Consider the following 22,389-nt stretch of genomic DNA (forward strand, 5'->3'; position numbering starts at 1 on the left):
AACATATACTCACATGTGTGGATAGTTACAGTGTTGTGTGTACTCGACAACACAACTTTCCCTCATTGCAACAACACATTCCTGTAGGTTCTTGCTGCACAACATTGAATGCACTTGACCTGTAATGTAATGCAATGATAAGGGTCTAGTCATCTCACGCCTTGACTTTTCTAACCCTCCTAGCAGGTCTACCTGCCGGCCCATCCGACCTCCGCAGCTCATCCAGTCCTCCCCTTCACTGGTTACCAGTCCTCTCCCTTCACTGGTTACCAGTCCTCTCCCTTCACTGGTTACCAGTCCTCCCCTTCACTGGTTACCAGTCCTCTCCCTTCACTGGTTACCAGTCCTCTCCCTTCACTGGTTACCAGTCCTCCCCTTCACTGGTTACCAGTCCTCTCCCTTCACTGGTTACCAGTCCTCTCCCTTCACTGGTTACCAGTCCTCTCCTTCACTGGTTACCAGTCCTCCCCTTCACTGGTTACCAGTCCTCTCCCTTCACTGGCTAGCAGTGGCTGCCTGCATCCTTTTCAAAACATTGGTATTTGAGTGCTGTTCCAGCTCTGTTTCCCTCTTGATTGAATGCACTTTTTGTAATTTGGATAAAAGCATCAGCTAAATGAAAAATGCAAATCCCAGTACATAATACTGCATAAACATTTTACATAGTATTATATAAATATTGAAATGATACATTTATCATTGTGTTACTGAACGACAGCTGAATTTAGACAGGAAACCTGCTTATCAGCTCCACTGAGACAGACAGGAAGACAAGGGAGAGGCAGGGAGACACGGGGAGAGACAGAGAAACAAAGCAACAGTAAGGTTTTTTTGTGTTTTTGGTCTCTCTGTGTCGGTCTATGTGTTACTTTTGTTTTTCTTTCTGGTGATGCAGTGTCTCATTGTACTGGTATTGTCTCTTTGTTGGGGCTTTGTTTAGTATCTTTTTGTAGTCATGTTGCATCTCTTTGTGTCTCTTTGCGGTAGTTTTGCATCTCTTTGGTGTCATGCTGCATCCCCGTGTAGTCATGTTGCAGCTCTTTGAAGTTGCGTTGCATCTCTGTTTGATTGGGTTGCGTCTCTTTGCAGTTTGGGCTGCAACGATTTGTGTCTCTTTGTGTTTCTATATTTCTCTTTGTGGTGCTGTAGCCTTTTGTCACATATCTGTCCGTATCTGCACACATCCTAAGCATGTATTTAAATCGATCTATTCTCAGCAACATGATAGGTAGATTTAAATACATGCTTAGGATGTGATTGGACAATCAGTTTGGGGGCAGGGTTAAGAGAACATTCTGTCCCAGTTAGGTTAAACATTCCCCTCCACACACACACACACACACACACACACACACACACACACACACACACACACACACACACACACACACACACACACACACACACACACACACACACACACACACACACACACACACACACACACATCTGGATGCCATCAGCAGAGGAAGGGAGTTGTTACCGGCAGCTTTGAGCTCAGATAACACAAACAGACCCTTGCAGTGCCGACAGTACTACCAGAGCACTACAAGAGTACTGCTGCTGTAGTAAAAGAGTACTAGCAGAGCTAGTACATGAGTACTGTGATAGTACTACAGTACTGTACTAAATGAATACTGGTGCTGTTAAACCATGGGGATTTAAAGGAAGAGGAAGACAGCGTTTTTGTTGACGGCGTCAGAAAAACTGAAAAGAAAAAGGGTCAGAGTCAAAGAACTGAAAGAAAGAAATCAAAAGAAGAAGAAAGGGGGTTGAATTCAAATAAGAGAAGAGGAAGAAGAAGAAAGGTGGAAAGTTGAAGAAGTTGAAAGAAGATGAAGCTTTTTGGGACTCTTCTCTTTGCCTCTGTGCTATTGTCCATCTGCAGCGTCTCTCAAACCTCTCGTGCTGCAGACAACTGTTCCAGTATGTCCTTCCGTAAGTCATCTTCTTGTTCTTCTTGTTCGTATACACCGATATGTGTGTTCTGGTCTCTGCAGGTCTACAGACTGATAGGTGTATTCTGGTCCCTGCAAGTTTATATACTGATATGGGTGTTCGGGGGTCTACAGGTCGACAGACTGATATTTGTTCTGGTCTCAACAGGTCTACAGACTGATATGTGTGTTCTGGCCTCTACAGGTCTACAGACTGATATGTGTTCTAGTCTCAACAGGTCTACAGACTGATATGTGTGTTCTGGTCTCAACAAGTCTACAGACTGATGTGTGTTCTGATCTCCATAGGTCTTCGGGCATTCAGGCTCCAGGTGAGATGTAATGTCACTACCCTGAAGGAGAAGCAGCTAGAGGAGATCCAGGCCCCGACCACCAACCTGTACCTGCCGATCCTCTACCTGCTGTCCTTTGTTGTGGGTCTCCCCTCCAACCTGGTGGCTCTATGGGTCCTGGTCTTCAGAACCAAGCCACTCCCGTCCACCACGCTGCTCATCAACCTCACGGCTGCAGACTGCCTGCTGCTGCTGGTCTTGCCATTCCGCATGGTGTATCACTTCATGGGAAACCACTGGAATCTGGGCGAGCCTTTCTGCCGGGTCGTTATGGCGATATTCTACGGCAACATGTACGGGTCTGTGCTGTGTCTGGCGCTGGTGGCTCTGGACCGCTATGTGGCCCTGGTGCACCCATTTGCCGCCAGGACGCTGCGCGGCCGGCGCACCTCCCTGTGTATGACGGCGGCGGTGTGGGCAGTAGTCCTGGCGGCCATGTTGCCTCTTCTGATAAGCCAGCAGACCTACGAGCTGGAGGAGCTGCAAATCACCACCTGCCACGACGCACTGCCGGAGCAAGAGCAGGACCGCTTCTTCCTGCCCTACTTCTGCACCTTGTTCACCTTCTGCTTCCTTCTGCCCCTCCTAGTGGTGCTGTACTGCCACTCTGCCGTGCTGCACTCGCTGCTGGCTGAGGGGAAGCGGTACGGCCATGCCGTCCGGGTCACAGTACTGATGCTGCTGGTATTTCTTGTATGTCTTCTACCTAGCAACGTCCTACTGCTGCTCACCTACGCAGACGGCAAGGATGGCGAGGATCTCTATGTGCCCTACACTGTTAGCTTAGCCATTAGCACCTTTAACAGCTGCATCGACCCCTTTATCTTTTATTTTGTATCGGCAGAGTTCAGGGAGAAGGCTCGGGGCGCTCTGTGTTGCCGTGGCGACGCAAAGGACAGGCGGTCTCATATGGCCAACAAGGTGTCGTACTCCTCATCATCATCATCACGCCTCGGGACAAAGGTCACCATTCTGTCCAGGTCCAGTCGGAGTGGGTTGTCACAGACCACATGAGGAGACGATTAATCCGCCTTTTATTTACTAAATCTTTCATTGAATCTTTCGACCATAAAATGTCAGTTTCAATGTTGTGTTTGAACTGAAACAATATGCATGTCTTCTAACATTTTAAAAGGGAAAACTACTTGATTATGAAACTGGCCTAGATTATGACAGTTGCAGTTTCTTACTTTCGTTCGTACTTTAATCATCATTAAAACATAAAAAATGTTAAAACCTTTAGACCGAGAACATGTCGACACATCGACTATGGATTCTTAACAGGATCAGCTAATTTATTTAGACATTAATAGAAATGAAGAAGAAATACTGCGTGTGAGCGTAAATACTAGAATCACATATTTAATGGACAGTATTGAAAAACTGAATGAAAAACTAAGTTAAACGAATCTGCTTTGAATGTAAACTAATTCAATACAATAAAAAAGTAAACATTTCAAATATTGTTTTACATGAGTTAATTAAGTCTGAAACTCAAGTTTTCGTCATTGTACAGAGGCTTATATACATACATATACACGCACACAGACTTTTACACACACATGTACACACATTGATACATTCGCACGCACGCACACACACACACACTCAGGATGTCCTCTTCCATCAGCAATGGTAATATTTATTGAATTTAAAAGATTCACAAGATGAAATACAAAATAACCTGAAAGATGTGTATATAAAGATAACACATGTTTGTTAAGTCAATCACCCAGGTAACATCAGAGCTCCTCCTCGTCCTCGCTGGCCGCCACCGCAAGCACTTTGTCTCTCCGCTCTGCACTCTCCGAGATGAATTCCCTCTGCTGCTCTGCCAGCTCTCGAAGCTCCGCCTCCAGGCGACTCAGGTGAAACGCTCGCCGGTTCCTCAGTAGACGCCCGGGAAATGGGTTCATGTCGCTGAAGGCGATGGTGGCCAGCCTCCTGCAGGAGGACACATTTGGTGGAAGATTTTCTAATACAATCAGGAATCAGTCATTTTTCTTTGCAAGGCAGAACAGGTCCACAACAGCTGTAGATGGACAGACAGCGGCAAGTTTCTTCATTTGAGAGCAACACAGATATTTATACATTCACAGGGATTGTCATCCTAAAGAAACGGAGACAGGCAACGAGGTCCCAGAACTGAGGCCCTGAACCCACAGGGCACTTACAATACACTAGATTAGATTATTAGATTTAGGACTAGGGCAGCAGAAATTCACACCTTCTCCTTCCTCAATGCAGTTATGTTTTCCGTAGACAAATGGGATCAAAAAGGAGAGGTACTCTGAGATTCTTCTGCTCCGACCGTTCCCACACAGCTGGTGCCGTGGAACTCACAATTAAACTCATGATTATCTTTAGACATTAATCTAATAAAACATTGACATTATTATATTTTACCATTACAGGCAACATCAAACAGCTTCACCCATGTGACAGGAAATGCCTGAAGCGTATCATGTTTGATGTCATCACTTCATACTGTGTATTATAATTATTTGTAATAATTATAATTATAAATGGTGTGGTATATATTATATTCTATTGTCTACATACTCTCATACACTGTAGTCTAATGCACTTGCGCATATACTGGGGGTTATATGGTAGTTCATGTTATGCCTGAAAAAAAGACACACAGTGATCCATTAAACCAGCGTAACTAAGTAGGAAGCCTCTAGTACATTGATTTACATAGTGTCAGAAGTGAAAACAGAATCATGGCAAAGTTCAATTCCCCAACAAACCTTTCCTTCGATAAACCATGAGAATGGCTGGAGTGGATTTAGCATTATGACCCTCTCTTGGATGGTCAGTTATCTTTCCGAGAGATCGCAATATGTGTTTTATAGTGGTAGTTTTTCTGACTGTAGATATGTTAGCTGTGGGGTTCCACAAGGAAGTTGCTTAGGCCCTTTAACTCTTTTCTATTTTTACAAATTATATCCCTTTGTCAATCAAGAATGCCCAAATGGTAATGTATGCAGACGACACAACACTGTATAGCAATGCTTTGAATAACCCTTTGCCAAGTGTAAAAATGACAGAAAGACATAAATTCTATAAATTGTAGCTGCTATTCCTAAAAAGTCCACTCTGTGAGTGAGCGCATGAGTCAGACCAGGATCGACAACAGCGTTCCTCGAGGCAGCAGCACAGTCGACCGGACCAAACCCTGTCCCGTATTGATTCAAAACGGGACGCGCCATTTTATTCTCAAATACGGGACGATTCCGAATTTAAAGGGGCGGGTGGCAACCCTAGTTGGCTAGATCAACAGTAACACGTTGTACATCCATCCATCCATCTTCAACCGCTTGTCCGGGGTCGGGTCGCGGAGGCAACAGCTCCATCAGGGGACCCCAACCATGCCTTTCCCGGGCCACATCTACCAGCTCTGACTGGGGGATCCCAAGGCGTTCCCAGGCCAGTGCAGAGATACAATCTCTCCACCTAGTCATGGGTCTTCCCCCGGGGCCTCTTCCCAGCTGGCCGTGCCTGGAACACCTCCCTAGGGAGGCGCCCAGGGGGCATCCTCACCAGATGCCCGAACCACCTCAACTGGCTCCTTCAACGCAAAGGAGCAGCGGCTCTACTCAGAGCTCCTCACGAATGGCTGAGCTTCTTACCCTATCTCTAAGGGAGACGCCAGCCACTCTCCTGAGGAAACCCATTTCGGCCGCTTGTATCGCTGACCTAGTTCTTTCGGTCATGACCCATCCTTCATGACCATAGGTGAGGATAGGAGGCTACCTTTTGGCACTTCCTCCACCGGCCTCAGTGATATTTCACTGCAGGTGTTTGCCCTCATATTGAGGGAACTTGGATGTCTGGTATCCATCCTGCTCCAGACTCGCTGCTGGGTTTGGAGGGTTCCGTCGCCGTCACCCCTGTTAGAGACATATAGGGTTAGGGGTCGGCCGTGGCGCAGCGGGTGCGCTGGGAACCACAGGGTTGGTAGTAAAAATGTAAATGCCATGGGTTAAAAATGCAATGTAAGTCGCTTTGGATAAAAGCGTCAGCTAAATGACCTGTAATGTAATATAGCAGAATCCTCTGTAATGTCCCCGTGGAAGCTGAGGAGCTGTTTGTGTCAGCTGCTTAACCAGGTGCTTCAGCAGAGTATTGCAGATAGCTAGGGCAGACATCAGTTCTGTTTCTTCACACGAACATACCAGCATACCTAGGGGGTTCCACTCTGGCCCTCCTCAACTAACACCTCCTGGACAACACCTCTGCTGTGATTTGACGACAATAAACAGATTTGTGGAACTGATTAGGCTTACTTGGGCAGCCTTTGCCTGACCAGCCTTCGGGCAATAACCCAGCCAGGAGTGGCTACTGCATCCAGAGGTGATGCCGAACCACTGCCCCCACCGGTTCTCCCTGACAGAGCGGACCACTGCTCCAATCCCTGACGCCTTCAACTACAGACCTGGCCGCGAAAAGACCCGACTGGGTGCTAGATGGTTGCATAAAATCGGTCAAATCAACTATTCTGAATCCCAGGGCGCAATGTACCTGCCTGAGAGGCAACATCAGATGGAAGCTGTTTTCTGACTGGTTTGCCGTTCTCAACAGGACCCCGGTGCAAGGCCCCATGCCTGCTGTACTTGAGTTTCTACAGTCTCTCCTCTATAAGGGCCAGTCTCCCTCTATCATTGCATTATAGGCGGCCTCATTTTGGGGTAGTGTACGAGGTCGAAATGACACAGTAGGGCGCCACAGACTGATGTCCTTCTGCCAAAAAAAGTGGGGCTCCGCAATTGCGTCCTCCGCCCCTGCAGGAGATGTACCCTTGGCACTGGAGACCCTTTTGAACCCCCGACACAGGTGGAGCCAAGATGGCTATTGGCAAAAAGGGGTATTTCTCTCCTTGCCATCACAGCCGCTAAACTTATACGCAAGCTGCATGCTCTTTTGGTGAGCAAATCATTTCTGAGGGTACCTCAGATGGTATTACTCTGTGGCCTAATACAGCGTCTCTCCTGACAGTGCGGACACGCATCAACCAGCCTACTTAGCCTGCACAGTTGACCCTCCCCCGAGCAGGAGAGGTGAGGTCAGGGCCCTCAGAGCTTGTGTAGAAGTTCCAGCTTGGACCTGCGGTTCGGAACAGTTCTTTGTCAGTTATGGTGGGACTAAGGAGGGCCATGCTCTCTCAAAGCAGCGTAAATCTCGGAAACAGACTGAAAAATGTATGAAACATAATCAGTGATATTAGAAAAAAGTTGACTAAATATAAAAAAGTTGACAAAAAAAATAGTAGCCTTTTGTCCACGTGTTAAAGTTCAAATAGGAGTTGTAGCAGAAAGATTGAGGAAAAAGACTGCTTTACGTGTTTACGAGGTTTAAGTGGATTTGAAAAAAATAGATTCATGAATTTGATTTATATTAACATAATATAAAGCATAAGAGAAAGGAGGAGGAAAAATAGTAAATAATAAGAAAAAGAGAGTAATAAAGCCTTTTTGTGTTTGTCATAATCCTTGCTACATACTGTATGTTACTCATTTGTTGAAATGGAATTTTTTTTTCATTTGTTTGCATTTTTGGATAACCTAAAGGAACCAGCCAGCCAGACCAATGAAATAATGAAAAATACAGATCAATCTGAGTTGGAGAGAGCTGTCCTGTGTGTCCTTTGTGTTAACTAGGTAATTTCAAGTATGGCCAGAGTTGAGAAAAAAATTAAGAACTTGCCAGTAGGAGCATTACTAGCTTTGTATCTCAGCCAGATGAGTCTTTACCTGCCGTCAGAGATGGTCATGGTGAAGAAACGTAGGTACTGGTAGATCTCCACCGCATCCTGGATCTTCAGCAGGTCTTCCTCTTTGTATTTGAAAAGAGCCAGAGCGTACCTAAAGATAACCTGCAACGCCAAACCACAAAAGTATGAATAAAATCATATTTCCGGCTTAAGGGTTCATTGATTCAAAACACTACACATGTAGTGTCTATATTATATTACATGTAATTTAACTGATGATTTTATCCAAAGCGACTTAGAATAAGTGCATTTCAAGCATAAGAATACAGAAACAAAAGAACAAGAAAGTGCAATTTCATCAAATTCATCAACTTGCTGTTGAAAAGAGCCATCATAAGTACAATTTAAGTGCTACACTTTGTTTTTTTAGTCAATGTAGAGTCTGAAGACGTGTGTCTTTAGTCTGAAGATGTGAAGGCTCTCTGTGGTCCTGATGTCATCAGAGAGCTCGTTCCACCATTTCGGAGCAAGGACAGCAAAGAGTGGAGAGTTTTGCTCTCAGTGAGGGAGGAACAAGCACTTTGTAGTTTATAGTTTGGGATTTGAGCTATGAGTATTTTTGTATTTCATATATTTTCTATATTTAACATAATTATTATAATTTCTGTTTTCTAATATATTTGTGTTAAAAGCATTTCTGTATTGCATTAAAGTATTTTGTATCGCTAAGTGTTTGGGTACCTTGGTGCCCTCATACAGAAAGGCGTCCCACAGCGGCAGCAGGATGTCGCTGGGAAGACTTTCCACAAAAACCACCAGGAACCAGTTGAAGGTAATGAGGGAAACATCGATGTTGTGATCCTCAAAGTGAGCCGAGAGTCTTGGAAGTTTCTCCGCCAGGAAGTCCTTCAGCACCCGCTGATCTGCCTTAAGACACCGGACAACCAGTCTATTGATGATCAATCAATAATGATAAACCAATAACACCACTGATCAATCGATTGATGATCCTGATCTCTGGTTCTGGTTGTTTTCATTCATCCAGACAGATATGAAAATGTACTATGTGAATTATGTGAAACTATGAATTCAACAATGTGGCTTGTATCATTTCATATCAAGTGAAGTTGTGGGACCTGATCAATGATTAGCTGGTGCGGGACCTGATCATAACATGACTAAAGGCTGGCGCATGATTCTGCGTCTTTACGTCGCGTCGACGCATTGGTTTCACTTCCTGGTTGTAAAGTCTTGCGTGTGTTGCAGAGCGATTCACCTCCAGAACAACAGGTGGAGTAACGTGTTTTGTTGAAGACAACCTGGAGAGTCACGTCTTTGTGTGTGGAAGTTGTTGGTTGCTTTATTTATTTATCATAGACTTTATTGCCTCGTGCATCCACACTGCTGCTTTTCATCAAGGACACATTTGTCCCGTATTTTCCTCCACAACTTTGTTCCTTTCGACCGGCAAACCGGCGTTTGCGGCGATCTCCCTCCATGAATCCAACCCGCTTATACAACCCGCAAATGACGGCTTGTGTAAGTTAAATATTTACGCATTTCTTCCGACAAAAGCTCTTCAATCTGATCCGTTCTCTCATAAGCATTCTTCGTTTTAATAATGGCCGTATCGGGCTATGAAAACGGAAATGTGAGACTCCGTAAAGGACGTAGTTAGCGGACCAATCACAGCCTGGTGCTGCAGGAGGCTTGCCTCGCTCGCGTCGAAAGCGACGCAAGCCTAGAAAAATGGGTCGACGCACGCAAGGACGCAAGGAGGTGTGAAAAGGCACGCAAGGGACACGCAAGGGGGTTTTGCGTCTGCGTCGCTCTGAAAACGCAGAAATAGAGATAAACTAGGCTTAATGATGATCCATGTCCTCACCTGAGAGGCCACCAGGTCTTTGGTGTAGTAGTCTGGAGGCATGATTGCCTCCACCACTGACACCAGGCACCAGAAGGAGTCTTCTTCACTCTGAAGGACCAGCAGAGCAATTGCTGCCAGTCTGACAAACACATATGGTCACATGACAGGGACAAAGGACATTTAGGCCCAATCCTTACCCTGCCCTTACAGACTCAGACTCTGAGGCCCCTGCTGACCCTGTGAAGGTTTGGTTCCTTCTGTACCACCACAGGATGTTTCAGGCTGAAATTTTTAGCGCTTCATGAACTCTTTCCCAGGGCAATTACCCACAAGTCATTGCAACGTGACGTTTTAAACGGGTGAGAGCATGGTAAACAAAGAGGATGGCATGGACGTGTGTTCAGACGGCTAAATAAAAATACATTTATGATGTCAAGAATATATTCATAAAATATTCATTGAAACAATTTTGACAAAAAAGTAAAACATTTATGACCTCTCATCCTATGAAATAAAAAGAAAAACCTTGGTTGTAACTCAAATCTTAGGATGTTGTCACGGTGACATGATATGTGGCAGCAAAGTGCCGTCCCTTCATATTTACACAATTTAAAGCCCTCACAGGGAGTTCCTGAGGGGTTAGGGGTCAGGGGGTGGGCACTGGGATTGGGTCACAGACTGGTGATGTGTCAGCGGGAGGCGTGTTTACCTGTTTAGTCCCTGGCAGTAGCCAATGGCAGGGTTCTGCCAGGAGAAGGCTAATAAGATGCGTCTGAGCTGCTGGAGGGCGGGACTAGAGGGAGAGGAGAAGTGCTGGTTGTTGGTCAAAGTGCGATGGAGGTCCAGCTCAATCTGTCTGGAGGCCGGATGAGGACACGTCCGAGCCTTCTCACACAGCTGGAAAGAGGGAGAGGATGATCAGGTGTAGACTAGATGTGGATCAGCTGAAGACTAGGTGGATCAGGTGTACACGTCCTGCTCACCTGCTGGTAGCGCTCAGGGTGACGCTCCCTTAGAGTCCTGGTCCTGGCCCGGACCACAGAGCGCCATACCTTCTGTCGGTACTGCTGAGGGATGCCTCCTCTGAGCAGACCTTTGAGCTCAGGTGAGGAAAAGAGTTCCTCTGACCTGCTGGCCAGGTACTGAGCCCAGCAGCTCGACAGGTATCGCTCTGATCCCTCCTGCAAGGAGAAACACAGAACAGCACATGTTCACTAGGAGGCGCTGGTTATCTTTTTGTTTCTACAGGTGTACAGGTCCACAGGTGAGGATTCATACCTGACGCAGCAGGTTGTGTGAGCGGATCTCCAGCGCCTGGATCTTGGCCAGCAGCTTTATGTCCTCCACCTCATATTCTGGGATGATTTTAAATCCGTACTCATCATGATCTCTGAGGACGTAACATAATTGACACCATCAGTGCACCAGGTGTTCTCGTTAATCTGTCCACCCTGGTGAGGTGACCGTCCTCGTTACCTTGCCACATTCAGCTTGATGGCACAGTTCTGCTCCCCTTTCAGAGCCTCCTCGATCATCTTCTGGACCGTCTCCCGCTGGACCTGATCCAGAGACTTGACCTCCTGCAGCTGCCGCAAGGCGCTCAGGTATCGGCTCTCGATCTGACAGTTACTGGCCTCCAGGTAGGAACACTGCAGCCAACCAGAAGACAGGAGAGAAAGCCTGAAGATCTTCTCACCTGAGACTTCATGAAACCTTGAAAAGTGATGTCAGCCAGACTCACCTTCACCATCAGGCTCTTCCCCTGCTCAGAACTGGTCCTCCACAATTGAGTCAGCTGGTGGATCTCAGAGTTCAGGAACTTGTTCTGAGTCTTATACGCCTCAATATCATCCTGAAGAATCAAAGAGAAACCAGTTCATACTGGTTCTCTGTGGGCAATTCCAGTTAACCATAACCCTAACAGATAGGTACATCCTCAGGTGTGGATCAATAACTGTGACCATTGACTGATTGCTTCGGCTGAATTAATGGTGTTTGTGTTTCTTCCATTTTTATTGCCAAGGTAGCAAATTTGTTTGGAGTATTCAATATTTGGATTAAATTAACTTTACCAAACATAAAATATAGATATTGAAGATCTGTCACTGATGATGTCGGTAGATCACCCGACATAGTTCATAGAATCTCACCTTCAGGTTCTCAACGTCCTGCTGAAGCTGTTTGAAAGCGTCGTCAGAGGCCATGCAGGAAGTCACATGATCTGACAGCTTGATGATCACCTAACAGGAAGCCAGCAGAGAGAGTTTGTAGATCTGATCTCAGAACAGCTTTTAAGAGAATTAACACTAAAACTGGATTTAATCATTTTCGAGTTTCCTGTCCACAGGTGGTATTCAACATCTGTCCTCAGGTGGGACCTCACCTCCTGCTTGGCGGTGTTCTTCTCGATCAGCATCCCGATGTTATCCTGCAGCTCCAACAGCTGAGCGTCTCTCTGATTAAGCCTCCTCCTCATAGACTCCGCCTCCTTCTTCACCTCCTCCAAGCGTCCTCGCAGGTCGGCCGCCTCCCGCTCGCGATGCCTCAGCAGCTCCAGACGTTCCTGCTCACTTTTCTCAGCCAGGAACTCTGCACAGGTTCTCTTCTCCAGCTGAGAGGCCTCCAAGGCTTTGTGGAGAATCCACACCAGCTCCTGGAATTATTATTATTGTAGTCATTATTACTAGTTATCAATACGATTACCATCAAAATTGTGTTATCATTTTTAGTCTAATAGCAAATCAATATTATCAGAATTGTATTATCATCAGCTCCTTTTATTATTATCATTATTAAAAATATAATTATTATCATTGTTATTGTAATTATTGGTAGCGTTATAATTGCTATTGTTTTATTGTTATTATAATCATTATTATAATAAGTCAAATAACAAGGATTATCATCATCGGCGTCCACACCTCTAGCAGACGTTATTCGATAACCCTCATACAGAGTCAAATCCCTCAGATCAATAAAGTATTATTGATTGGATCAGTGATTGATCACCTTCTGAGCTCTGACGTCATCAAGTAGCATCTGCTTCTCCTGCTGGAGGCGGGACGTCGTGTCTGAGGACAGGTCGTCTCGGCAGAGGACCATCGACGGGGAAGTCTTTGTCTTTCTGTTCCAATGGTCTCTGCCCTCCTCTGGGGTCACCTGACCTGCTGACTCCAATGAGAGGGGAGGGGGCCGAGTCTCCGCAGGTGTCTTGTAAGCTGCCGAGAACGACATGTGACACATCGGCTTACATTGAGTGAGTACAGCGCTTGTAGGGCCTGTTGTAGAAGTACATACCTGTAGGGATGTTGTAGGGCGGTTCTGAGGAGGTCGGGGGGGTCCACGTTGAAGCGTCCATATAAAACACACTCTGACTTCCCTCAGGGAACACCAACTTACGCAGACTGTGGACCGAGTTTCTGCACATACAAAGAAATAATGTAATGTAAATAAATGCTCATCGCTGAGGCTCATGGGAAACGTTGTCCCCCTTTTCCTCTTTCTACGCAGCTGATATTGAACCATGATGTAGCGACTCACTGGATCTGGATAAACGGGTGTTTGATGGACATGTTGGCAAGCGGTGTTCTCTGTGATGAGGAGTTAGCCGCTTCCTCCCCCACCAGACCCACCGGGCTGGTCAACACTGGCAGGAAGTCATCTGCAGAGAAACATCCATCAATCTCATAATATTGGAATCAGGATCATCCTATTACTACGCCGTCTTTTAAAATCATGCATTCAGTGATTTAGTATATTTTCACACCAATGTAGTAGTCTTCTTATAAATCAATGTATCATTGTTTGATTATTTGTTTTGTTTTATTTACTGAAATTCTTCTGTTTTTATGGTATTTTGAGAGTTTACCCAATAAATATATAACAAACCAAAGGTTTTCTACAGCACCACCATCAAGTCTAACTGAATCTGTCATGACTTATACCGGCAGCAGGGGGCGCTGATCGGAAATTCACACTTGATCTGTTCTGAGGTTTGCTTTGGTCAACAGCAACAACAGGAGTTCAGGACAAACAGAATACTAAAGAAGCGTTTGCACAGAAGAACAACATGAAAAACAAAGACTTTTTAGTTTGAATCTTTATGGGTTTTGTTATCAAGTTCACACAAAAAGCTGCGGCTGACAGTGTACTTATACAATAAAATGTATTCTGTGAATACGTGATTTAACCAACCTTAAAATATTCTGAAGGTAAATCCCTGAAAGGAAATGTCAATGCAGCTGGTGGAAGAAGGACCATCAGAAAAAACAGCTCACTGAACTCAGCAAAGAAGGTTGCACAGTATTTAGGTGGTCTGTCAATGTTAAGGATTAAAGCTTAAGTAGATGTCAGTGCGACATATTCAAATGAAGTAAAATGATCCAAGGCCAAGAAGCAGGGAATCATTAAATAAAATAGCAGCCCCCCTTTCTTATGCGCCCTTGTTTCGCTCATGAAACTGAAGTTGGAAGGTGTCTTGGTCTAGCCACGTTTTATTTCATTCATTTAATGAATTCCCTTTTTTTACCCTGACAGGGACCTAAAATTGAATGAAGCGGAGTTTAATGTGTTTAAAGCTTTATGTGCCGCATTTATTTGGACAGGCAGACAAGGAAATAATGTTTGAATAACACGATTATTTGAGCGCGGATCAATCACAGTCTTGTTAATTTGAACCAGACATCAGCCATCAGGATGATTGCACGTGCACGTCCTACTCCAAATAAGAGGGAAGCGTCGATCACCGAAACCCAACAGTCCAACGGCAAATAAACTCAAAGAAAGATGAGCAGGATATGATTATGAACACATGAGGAGATAAAGACAATAATATCTATATTTTCTAACATGAAATCAAATGTATTGTACATCTTTTCATTCTGTAAACATGACATCCATCGCATCAATCCATCCTGGGAGAGGGATCCTCCCCTTTTTTCATTTTTCATGTCAGTGTTGTTTTCTGTGCCGACAGAGTGTTTCTGGACAGAATGGCGCATGTGTGCTGATTTGCGGTTTTGGGCTATAGAAAGAAATTGAATTGAATTGAATAATCATTGCAAAATGCAACACCCCTGCAACAGCGAGACAGGAAGCACGGCAAAATATAAGTTAAATGCGTAAGTGTTAAAATGTAAAATGTGTAAGTAATTTTAAGTGCATCTTTACCCCAATCAATCCGATTGTATTTCTTTAAATGCGTCTGCTGGTAGTAGATTCTTTAGAGTGCATCATCATCCAATGAAAATCATTTTCTCAACGCTTTCAGAAGAAGTAGATAAAACAAACAGCACGGAATCAAGATGTTCTCTTCATCGCAACACTGTACAAGACTAAAAATATACAGTCTGGGGGACAGTGAATCCTCGGCTGCGGCATTCACCGTGTAGCCATACGGCTCTAAAAGGTCTTCTTGTGGGTCAGGGTTAGGGGGATTTTTTCCTGGGGCATGGCAAACTAATTCAGCTGACTTAAGTTAGCCTGCAATGGAGAACATTTGAGTTTTTGGATGAGTTCCTACGGTGATTTTTGCAACTTGCTTCGTGGAACCGAGTAGCCTGATCTGTGTCATTTTATAATAAAAATGGTAACTGAGCCTGTGAACCTCACCTGGTCGGGAGCAGGTTTTCTTCAATAAACCTCGTGTTTCTTCCACAGACTCCTCCCTCTGACAGCAGCCCAGCCAATCACACAGCGCGCTTTCATTTCCTCATTCATTCACTCTATCAGGCGTATTTTAGCGCAGTTTCCACATATGAACAAAATAAGATGTTACGTCAAAGACTAAAGTGTTTTCTGGAACACGTCACGTCCTTTTCTGGACGATCCTGTTGATGAAGAAGCGCTTTTACTTCACAGGCTGTTAAACACGTCGGGAGAGAATATTGAGGCCCGATTAGATGTATTGTCATTTCCAGATGACTACTTGTTTGAACAGTATCGCTTTTCTTCACAGTCCATCAAATATATAACTAATGTCTAATAACTAACGTCCCCCATGGTGGACGTGCTCTCACATACGAGCACATTCTTTGTGTAGTATTGTGTTTTTTCCTTTACAACATTAGAATATTAGTAAAGCTGCTGCATGCAGAGCCGTGAGAAACGTCTTTTAAACCTTTTTGTTGGACACAAACCAGTGAGACATTAAAGAGGAGTCCCACAGGACGCACCTGAAGGAAATACATTACAGGTTCAACACCATCGAACCAGTTTTTACCAGCGATATTGTTCTTGTGATTAAATATGAGCATGTGTGTGTATTTCCAGCCTGTGTGTAGTGCATTCTAACAAACAGTGTAAAAACTGGGAATTAGTCAAATGTATGGATTATGATTAGTGTACATTAAATATGAACTTAACACTATATTGGAACTTGCACCGTTTCTCTGTCTTTTGCTGCAGCAGTGTGTTGCTTTCTTTCTAATTACGGTTTCATACTCGTACGCTTGCATTAACATTGCCGACTGTTTGTGGTTGTTGCCGTGGTAACTCGTAGTGTCATGGCTCCATTCCATACTGTGGTGGTGCACGTGCTCAACTCTGAGTTAATCGAACCAGCTCTATACAGCTGTTGTGAAACACAGAACTCAGAGTTTGTTAGACCTCCTACTTGAAACAGACCCCTGGTTTCTCACCTGCAGTGTTGTTGTTGTTGTTGTGGTTTGTCGGGTCTGGAGAGGTGGAGTTCCTTATGTGCTGCCAACGTTTCACCTGCAGCTGTCGCAGCCAATAGAGCATCAGCTCCTGGCTCACAGCCTACAGTGGGGAGATAATATACATTCTTGAAACCTTTAAATGAGGACAAGCACAAGCATATTAAAGTCTGTTTTACAGCTGATAACAACCTTAGAGATTGTTTCCATGACGATGTGAACACTAGGTTATTGGTTGAACCATTGAACCAGGTGTGACTTCTGTAACCCTCTGACAAATAGCTGACTTAACAATGTACAATATATGTCCAGGTCAGGACTGGGTCACTTCCTATTTTGATCTCAAATTCCACACGGGGGAGCGGCAGCTAGAATGAGATGGGAAACAAGGCCCGTGTCACGATTCTTCAATCAGCGGTTGGGTTTTCGGTCCACACCCTGGATGTACCCGACCAACTTGTGTTTGCAAGGCGAGCTACCCTGTGGTCCAACTGCACACAAGTGGTGTTGAAGAAAAGAAAACCTAAAGTATACTTTCAAAGAGGATTCAAACTGGACTGTATTGGACTTACAATTGTAACAACTTCAAATGTGTCAAATGTGACGATACATGAAAATACGACGCTGCATAAACTGAACTAACTCACTGGGTTTTTTCCACATTGGGCTCCTTGGACAAATTTAGGTATTTTCATAAACTAGTCAGACCCCTGGATTCAAATGAATTAAAGCAAAGAAGGCAGGCTACACTTCCATCTAACTGGGTGTAGTGCCCGCTGTAGGTCTGAGGACCAACTGTGGCCTCTTACCTTGAGTGTAAAGGTGCGTTCAGGTGTCCTGATGTTGAAGGTGCCCCGCTCAGCCTTCAGTGTGTAGGTGAAGGTGGCGCTGCAGAGCTCCACCTGGCCGAGTGGCATTACATCCTGCGGAGTGCGATAGTAGAACAACTGGTTCTTCTTCTCCTCGTAGGTAAACCAGCGCTGCTTCCAGGATCTCAGGGCCCCCCCCTGCTTTTGCAGGAAGCCACACAGTTTAAGGTCACCTGAAGAAGAAACTAGAGGTCGGGTCCACACCTGGTCACACAACATCTCCTTGACAAGAGGCGAAGCCTGGTCTGGTGAGGCCGGGGTCGAACCTTCAGTCCGATGGTTGATCAGTGGCTGAGGATAGGGCTGGTTAGAAGATGGAGGCTGCAGGGAGTTCAGGTGAGGAGGAGGAGGAGGAGCCCGCTGGGTGCTCAGGTTACCAGGAGAAAGAACCTGGTAGGTGTTCAGGTGAGGAACACCCACTGTGTTCAGGTGATTAGGAGGAAGAGGAGCCTGCTGGGAGTTCGGGTGAGGCGGATCTTGGTGGTCGTGATGCCTCTGACCTGAGATTGCAATAGATTTCTCCTGGTGGTTCTGCTGGTCTTTGAACTCAGAGATGTTAAGCTGGAAAAGAGAATGTAGTTTTAGTTCATCTGGTTGATCCTTTGGAGAAGAATCTTCGGTTTTCTGTGGTTCTGCATGTCTCTTCTGGTTCTCTAGAGGTCTCTGGTGGTCCTCTGCAGGTGTCTGGTGGTTTTGGGACCTTGGCAGAGTGATTGACTTTCCTTTCTGCCAGTGGTCCTCCTCTGAAGCTGTATACCAGTCAGCTTGTTGCATCTCGACCTCGTCATCGGGAACAGGAAGCAGACGAGACGAAGCAGCGCTGTGATTTCCTGTTGAGCTGCTTCCATCCATCCCTCCAAAAAACAATCGAAAACCTCTGAAGTTTAGGAGGGAACAGAGACGTTCTAGTTTATACCCTCAAAATCAGACTGGGTTTTCTTTGGGTTCCAAAGCTATAACACTTCTTCGTCGTGTGACATAATCTCTCACTTAGTAGGAGGTCACTGATTCCCTCAGCTGATTAAATCACATTGCGTAAGAACGTGGGACTCCACATTACTAAAACCTCACCTGGTCCCTGAACACATCACACCTGGTGAAGAAAGCCCAGCAGAGGCTATTCCTCCTGAGGAAGCTAAAACTAGCAGGCCTGCCCCCTGAACCTCTGGTTAACTTCTACAGAAGTGTGATAGAAAGCATCCTCTGCCAGTGCTTTACTGCACAGCAGAGAACAGGAGGGACCTGGCCCTCCGGTTAGGACAGCACAGGATTGTAGGAGTCACCCTCCCAGACCTGGTTGCTGTGTATGCCGGCCGCCTCCAGAAGAAGGCCAGCAACATCTACAAGGACATCACACACCAGGTCACCCTCTGTTTGTTCCACTACCATCAGGAAAAAGATTGAAGACTATTAAAACACGAACTAACAGGCTGAGGAACAGCTTGTTCCCAAGAGCGGTTTCCTCCATCACAGCCTCACTCAACACCCCACCCGGCTGACACCAGACGGCGCCGGGATAAAAATAGACAATAACAGATCCCTTTAACGAAGCACCTAGTGCACGTTTTATGTTACCGCTGTACCGATGAGTTGCCAACTTCATTTAGTTTCGAAGGTTTTATAATGACAATAAAAATCCTTATTCTTAACGTGGTTTTCTTCACAAGGTGTCGGATGTCAATATAAAACTGGTCATCAGGTCTTAGAGCATGTGAAGAACATGAGGGGGTTCAGGAGAGTAACCATCAAGTCTTCAGGTCAAAACGGTCTGAGATGTCAGAATATTATTTATGGTCAATGGAGGATAAACGGTCTGCATCATGATGTCATGAAGTATGAAGTAGTAGTTTTACTGAAGAGGGGGAGCGGAGTCGGACTCAAACAAACCAAGAATTCTGAGGAAATGATTTGTGCAATAATGACACATAAAGACAGAAAGTCATTACGCAACAAGTTCTTCATTCCACAACTTATATTACTTATATATATATATATATCTTACAACAGCAAATGTTATACAACTTCAGATATTATAAGAAAGTAATGAGGGATCAATAAATACTTGTAATAATATTAAAAACTAATAAATACTGATGCCTTTGTTTTGGTTGTTATTATATATTTTCTGCTATTTAAAAATGTTATTATTTTTTTCCTCTCGTTTTACTATTATATCCGTATTTTGTTCATATGTTCAAGTTGGTGTATGTATGTATGTATATATATATATACATACATACATACATTTCATCACAAAAAAAAACAGAATAAATACTGAGAATAACAAATACTGATATTAATTAAACGTATCCAACACAGAGTCACTCTGGGTATTCTTGTTTAGGGACACACCTGAGCGTTTACCTGAAGGGGCGTGGCCTGAACACACCTCGCTGGTCTGGATCCAGCTGTTAAACTCTTCACTAAACTCTCTTGTTATCGTTGAGGACTCCTCCTTCTCCTTCTCCTTCTCCTTCTCCTGCTTCTGCTATTACCCTTCTTCTCCTCCTTCTTCAACCTGTTCCCTCTGCTCTTTTATAATCCTCTGATCGATCTCTCCCGCTGGTTGCTTTCCTTTCTTGTCCTCTCGTAACAATCAAGATGTCCCAATAACACACGACACTTCCCGTTTTATTTCAAAATAAAGGGGCCATTTTAAACGTTTACATTTCACAATAAAAGATGACTCGATGTCATATGTGATTGATGAGACGTCGTATATTTTTACGTTGTTCATTCTGTACACATGACATTCATTGCAGTCTGTCCATCCCGGGAGAGGATCCTCCTCCAACGTGCTCCCTAACGTTTCCCATTTAAGGCTTCTTATTTTGGGGGACTTTTTCTTGTGCCGATATGAGGGTTTTTGGACAGAGGATGTCGCATGTTGGATTTCATATGTAGGTTAAAGGTCAAGCCGAAAGGATTCTGTGCAAATGTCACATTTCAGTCTGAACACATGTGACATCATTTTTATCTAATCTTTATTCACTAAGAGAGTTAAACAAACAGTTTATCTCCTAATTGTCTTGTTTAAATAACAACCATAAAACAACCATGAAACTGCTTATCAACCCACAAAGGGGCGGGGCTCATAGCATCTGACCAATCACATGTCTGCTATTACGTTCTATAAATATAATATTAGAGAAATATGAAGTTTATCCAATGGCGGATGGTCTATAGAGGGCAATGGGGCGTAAAATTATGTATTAAAATTAATGTATTAAAAATACATTTTACAAATAGTCAATATTTGTGTATTCGTTGTCTTTCCGCAACATACTAGGCTCATAGGGGCAATAGTTATTCTATATATATAAGTTTATTGATACACTGAATTGTTTGAATAAAATGTCCTTATTATGTTAAACTGTTGTTGAATGGTAAATGGTAATGGTAAATGGACTGTACTTGTATAGCGCTTTTCTAGTCTTCTGACCACTCAAAGCGCTTTAACACTACACGACATCATTCATACACTGATGACAGGAGAACCATACACAGTGACACCTGCCATCAGTAACTAACATTCACACACTGTAGTCGCAGCTACAGGAGCAATGTTGGGTTTGTCAGGTCGCCACCCTCAGGAGGCGTCGGTGTGTTGGCACCAACCAGCACTCGAGGGGGCCGGACGTCAGCACGGAGGTGAGAGCAGGGCCCAGCTGCGTCTCATCCACAATCACCCACCTGTTGCTGCCTTCCAATCAGGGGAGGTATTTAGGAGCGGCCCCGAAGCCTCTTCCCCGCCGGATTGTTAGTCTTGTTTGTGAGTCAGACCGACAACTCAGGTCGAAGAACAGCAAGAAGTCAGAGGCCGCTGTTCTAAAACTAACCAGTGTCCTGTCTTCCTCTTTTCACCCAGGCACCTGAACGGGCCGCATGGCCCACGCACCTCCCCGGGAATCCCGCTCACTGTTTTTCCCCCACCTCTGGAATCCGGGACCGCCGTCACCACCCCGTCACCTCCTAGTCCGGTGCCTCCTTTTCACGAATAAAATACATGGTGACTAACAAATCTGCGTTTGGGTCTTTTCCAGTGGAGGCAATACGTGACAGAACAATCCGGCCAAAGACATGGACCCAGCAGATCTACAATCTGTCCGCGGGGCCGTCACCAATCAAGGAGCCCTGCTAGATCAACACAGCCTAGCACTTCAGGAGATCATGAAGGGACTACAGGAGCTCTCAACCAGTGTCGCCGGGATACAACACCGACTCAGCGCCCCGGTTGGTCCTCCGGCTCCGGCTCCAGATCCTGCTCAAACACCGCCAGTGCCAGTCCCTCCCTACCATCGGGAGCCACAGGTTCCTACCCCGGAGAGGTACGATGGCGACCTCGGCAGCTGTCGAGCCTTCCTACTACAATGTGGGTTGGTCTTCGACCAACAACCAACTTCATTCGCCACGGACGGGTCAAAGATTGCTTTTGTGATTGGACTGCTACGTGGAAAAGCCTTAGAGTGGGCCTCAGCGGTATGGGAGACACAGAGTAATGTGGCAAGTACCTACCCAATGTTCACCTCAGAGATGCGTAAATTATTTGACCACCCAGTGCGTGGTAGAGACGCATCCAAGAGACTACACGCGCTGCGGCAAGGTACCCGAGGCGTCGCAGACTACGCCATTGAGTTCCGGACGCTAGCCGTTGAAAGCGGATGGAACGATGAGGCCTTAGAATCTGTTTTTTATAACGGATTAAGTAGCCAGATCAAGGACGAATTGGTTTCATACCCTGAACCAGAGACTTTAGAGGATCTGGTTCAATTGGCGATTCGGGTAGATAACCGATGCCGGGAGCGACAGAGAGAAAGGAGGCGCAGCGAGTCACCCCTCCCCCGAAGGGTAGCAACCTCATATTCTGTTGGAGGGGGACCTCCCAGGTACAACGCCAGATCACCAGCGGGGACCAACAATGAAGAGAGGCCCGAGCATGAGCCCATGCAACTAGGCCGATATCACCTTGACGAAGAGGAGCGGCGGCGCCG

At 45.2% G+C, this 22,389-nt stretch overlaps 2 protein-coding genes and 1 long non-coding RNA gene across 11 annotated transcripts; 2 read left to right on the forward strand and 1 right to left on the reverse strand.

The window, feature by feature from the left end:
- Positions 1-1,433: 1,433 nt before the first annotated feature.
- LOC120818084 (proteinase-activated receptor 4) lies at positions 1,434-3,751 on the forward strand. The gene is made up of 2 exons (XM_040174851.2): positions 1,434-1,938; positions 2,247-3,751. Exons 1-2 carry the CDS (start codon positions 1,836-1,838, stop codon positions 3,302-3,304), a joined length of 1,161 nt encoding a protein of 386 aa, XP_040030785.1. The 5' UTR covers positions 1,434-1,835; the 3' UTR covers positions 3,305-3,751.
- Positions 3,637-20,026, reverse strand: tbc1d2 (TBC1 domain family, member 2). 9 transcript variants are annotated; one of them, XM_078101633.1, is made up of 18 exons: positions 19,763-20,026; positions 17,665-17,959; positions 17,339-17,571; positions 16,512-16,632; positions 13,414-13,534; positions 13,171-13,292; positions 12,883-13,091; positions 12,257-12,526; positions 12,024-12,113; positions 11,615-11,725; positions 11,350-11,522; positions 11,152-11,263; positions 10,857-11,054; positions 10,583-10,770; positions 9,892-10,012; positions 8,748-8,933; positions 8,047-8,168; positions 3,637-4,234 (listed from the first exon to the last, which is right to left on the reverse strand). In XM_078101633.1, the coding sequence occupies exons 3-18, from the start codon at positions 17,444-17,446 to the stop codon at positions 4,033-4,035; spliced, it is 2,454 nt and encodes an 817-aa protein (XP_077957759.1). In that variant the 5' UTR covers positions 17,447-17,571; positions 17,665-17,959; positions 19,763-20,026; the 3' UTR covers positions 3,637-4,032. The 9 variants fall into 9 exon arrangements, with proteins under 9 accessions (XP_077957759.1, XP_040030783.1, XP_040030782.1 ...); XM_040174849.2 differs by having other exon boundaries at positions 17,665-18,275; positions 19,763-20,006; XM_040174848.2 differs by having other exon boundaries at positions 17,339-17,583; positions 17,665-18,275; positions 19,763-19,904.
- Positions 20,027-20,986: 960 nt separating this feature from the next.
- LOC144406128 (uncharacterized) lies at positions 20,987-21,419 on the forward strand. Its single transcript, XR_013467319.1, has 2 exons — positions 20,987-21,170; positions 21,267-21,419. It is a non-coding gene; the product is annotated as an uncharacterized LOC144406128 (long non-coding RNA).
- The last annotated feature ends 970 nt before the right edge of the window (positions 21,420-22,389 follow it).

Source organism: Gasterosteus aculeatus, chromosome 4 (assembly GCF_964276395.1).
Source record: "Gasterosteus aculeatus chromosome 4, fGasAcu3.hap1.1, whole genome shotgun sequence".
Classification (NCBI taxonomy): Eukaryota; Metazoa; Chordata; class Actinopteri; order Perciformes; family Gasterosteidae; genus Gasterosteus; species Gasterosteus aculeatus.

Excerpts from the sequence above, each read along its gene's own strand:
- LOC120818084 (XM_040174851.2), top strand. The coding sequence starts at position 1,836 with ATGAAGCTTTTTGGGACTCTTCTCTTTGCCTCTGTGCTATTGTCCATC. Across the intron at positions 1,939-2,246 it reads CTGTTCCAGTATGTCCTTCC|GTCTTCGGGCATTCAGGCTC; the intron begins GTAAGTCATCTT and ends TGATCTCCATAG.
- tbc1d2 (XM_040174845.2), bottom strand. The coding sequence starts at position 18,250 with ATGGATGGAAGCAGCTCAACAGGAAATCACAGCGCTGCTTCGTCTCGT. Across the intron at positions 13,535-16,511 it reads CAACAACAACAACACTGCAG|ATGACTTCCTGCCAGTGTTG; the intron begins GTGAGAAACCAG and ends GTTTCTCTGCAG. Across the intron at positions 10,013-10,582 it reads TACTGCCAGGGACTAAACAG|ACTGGCAGCAATTGCTCTGC; the intron begins GTAAACACGCCT and ends TGTGTTTGTCAG.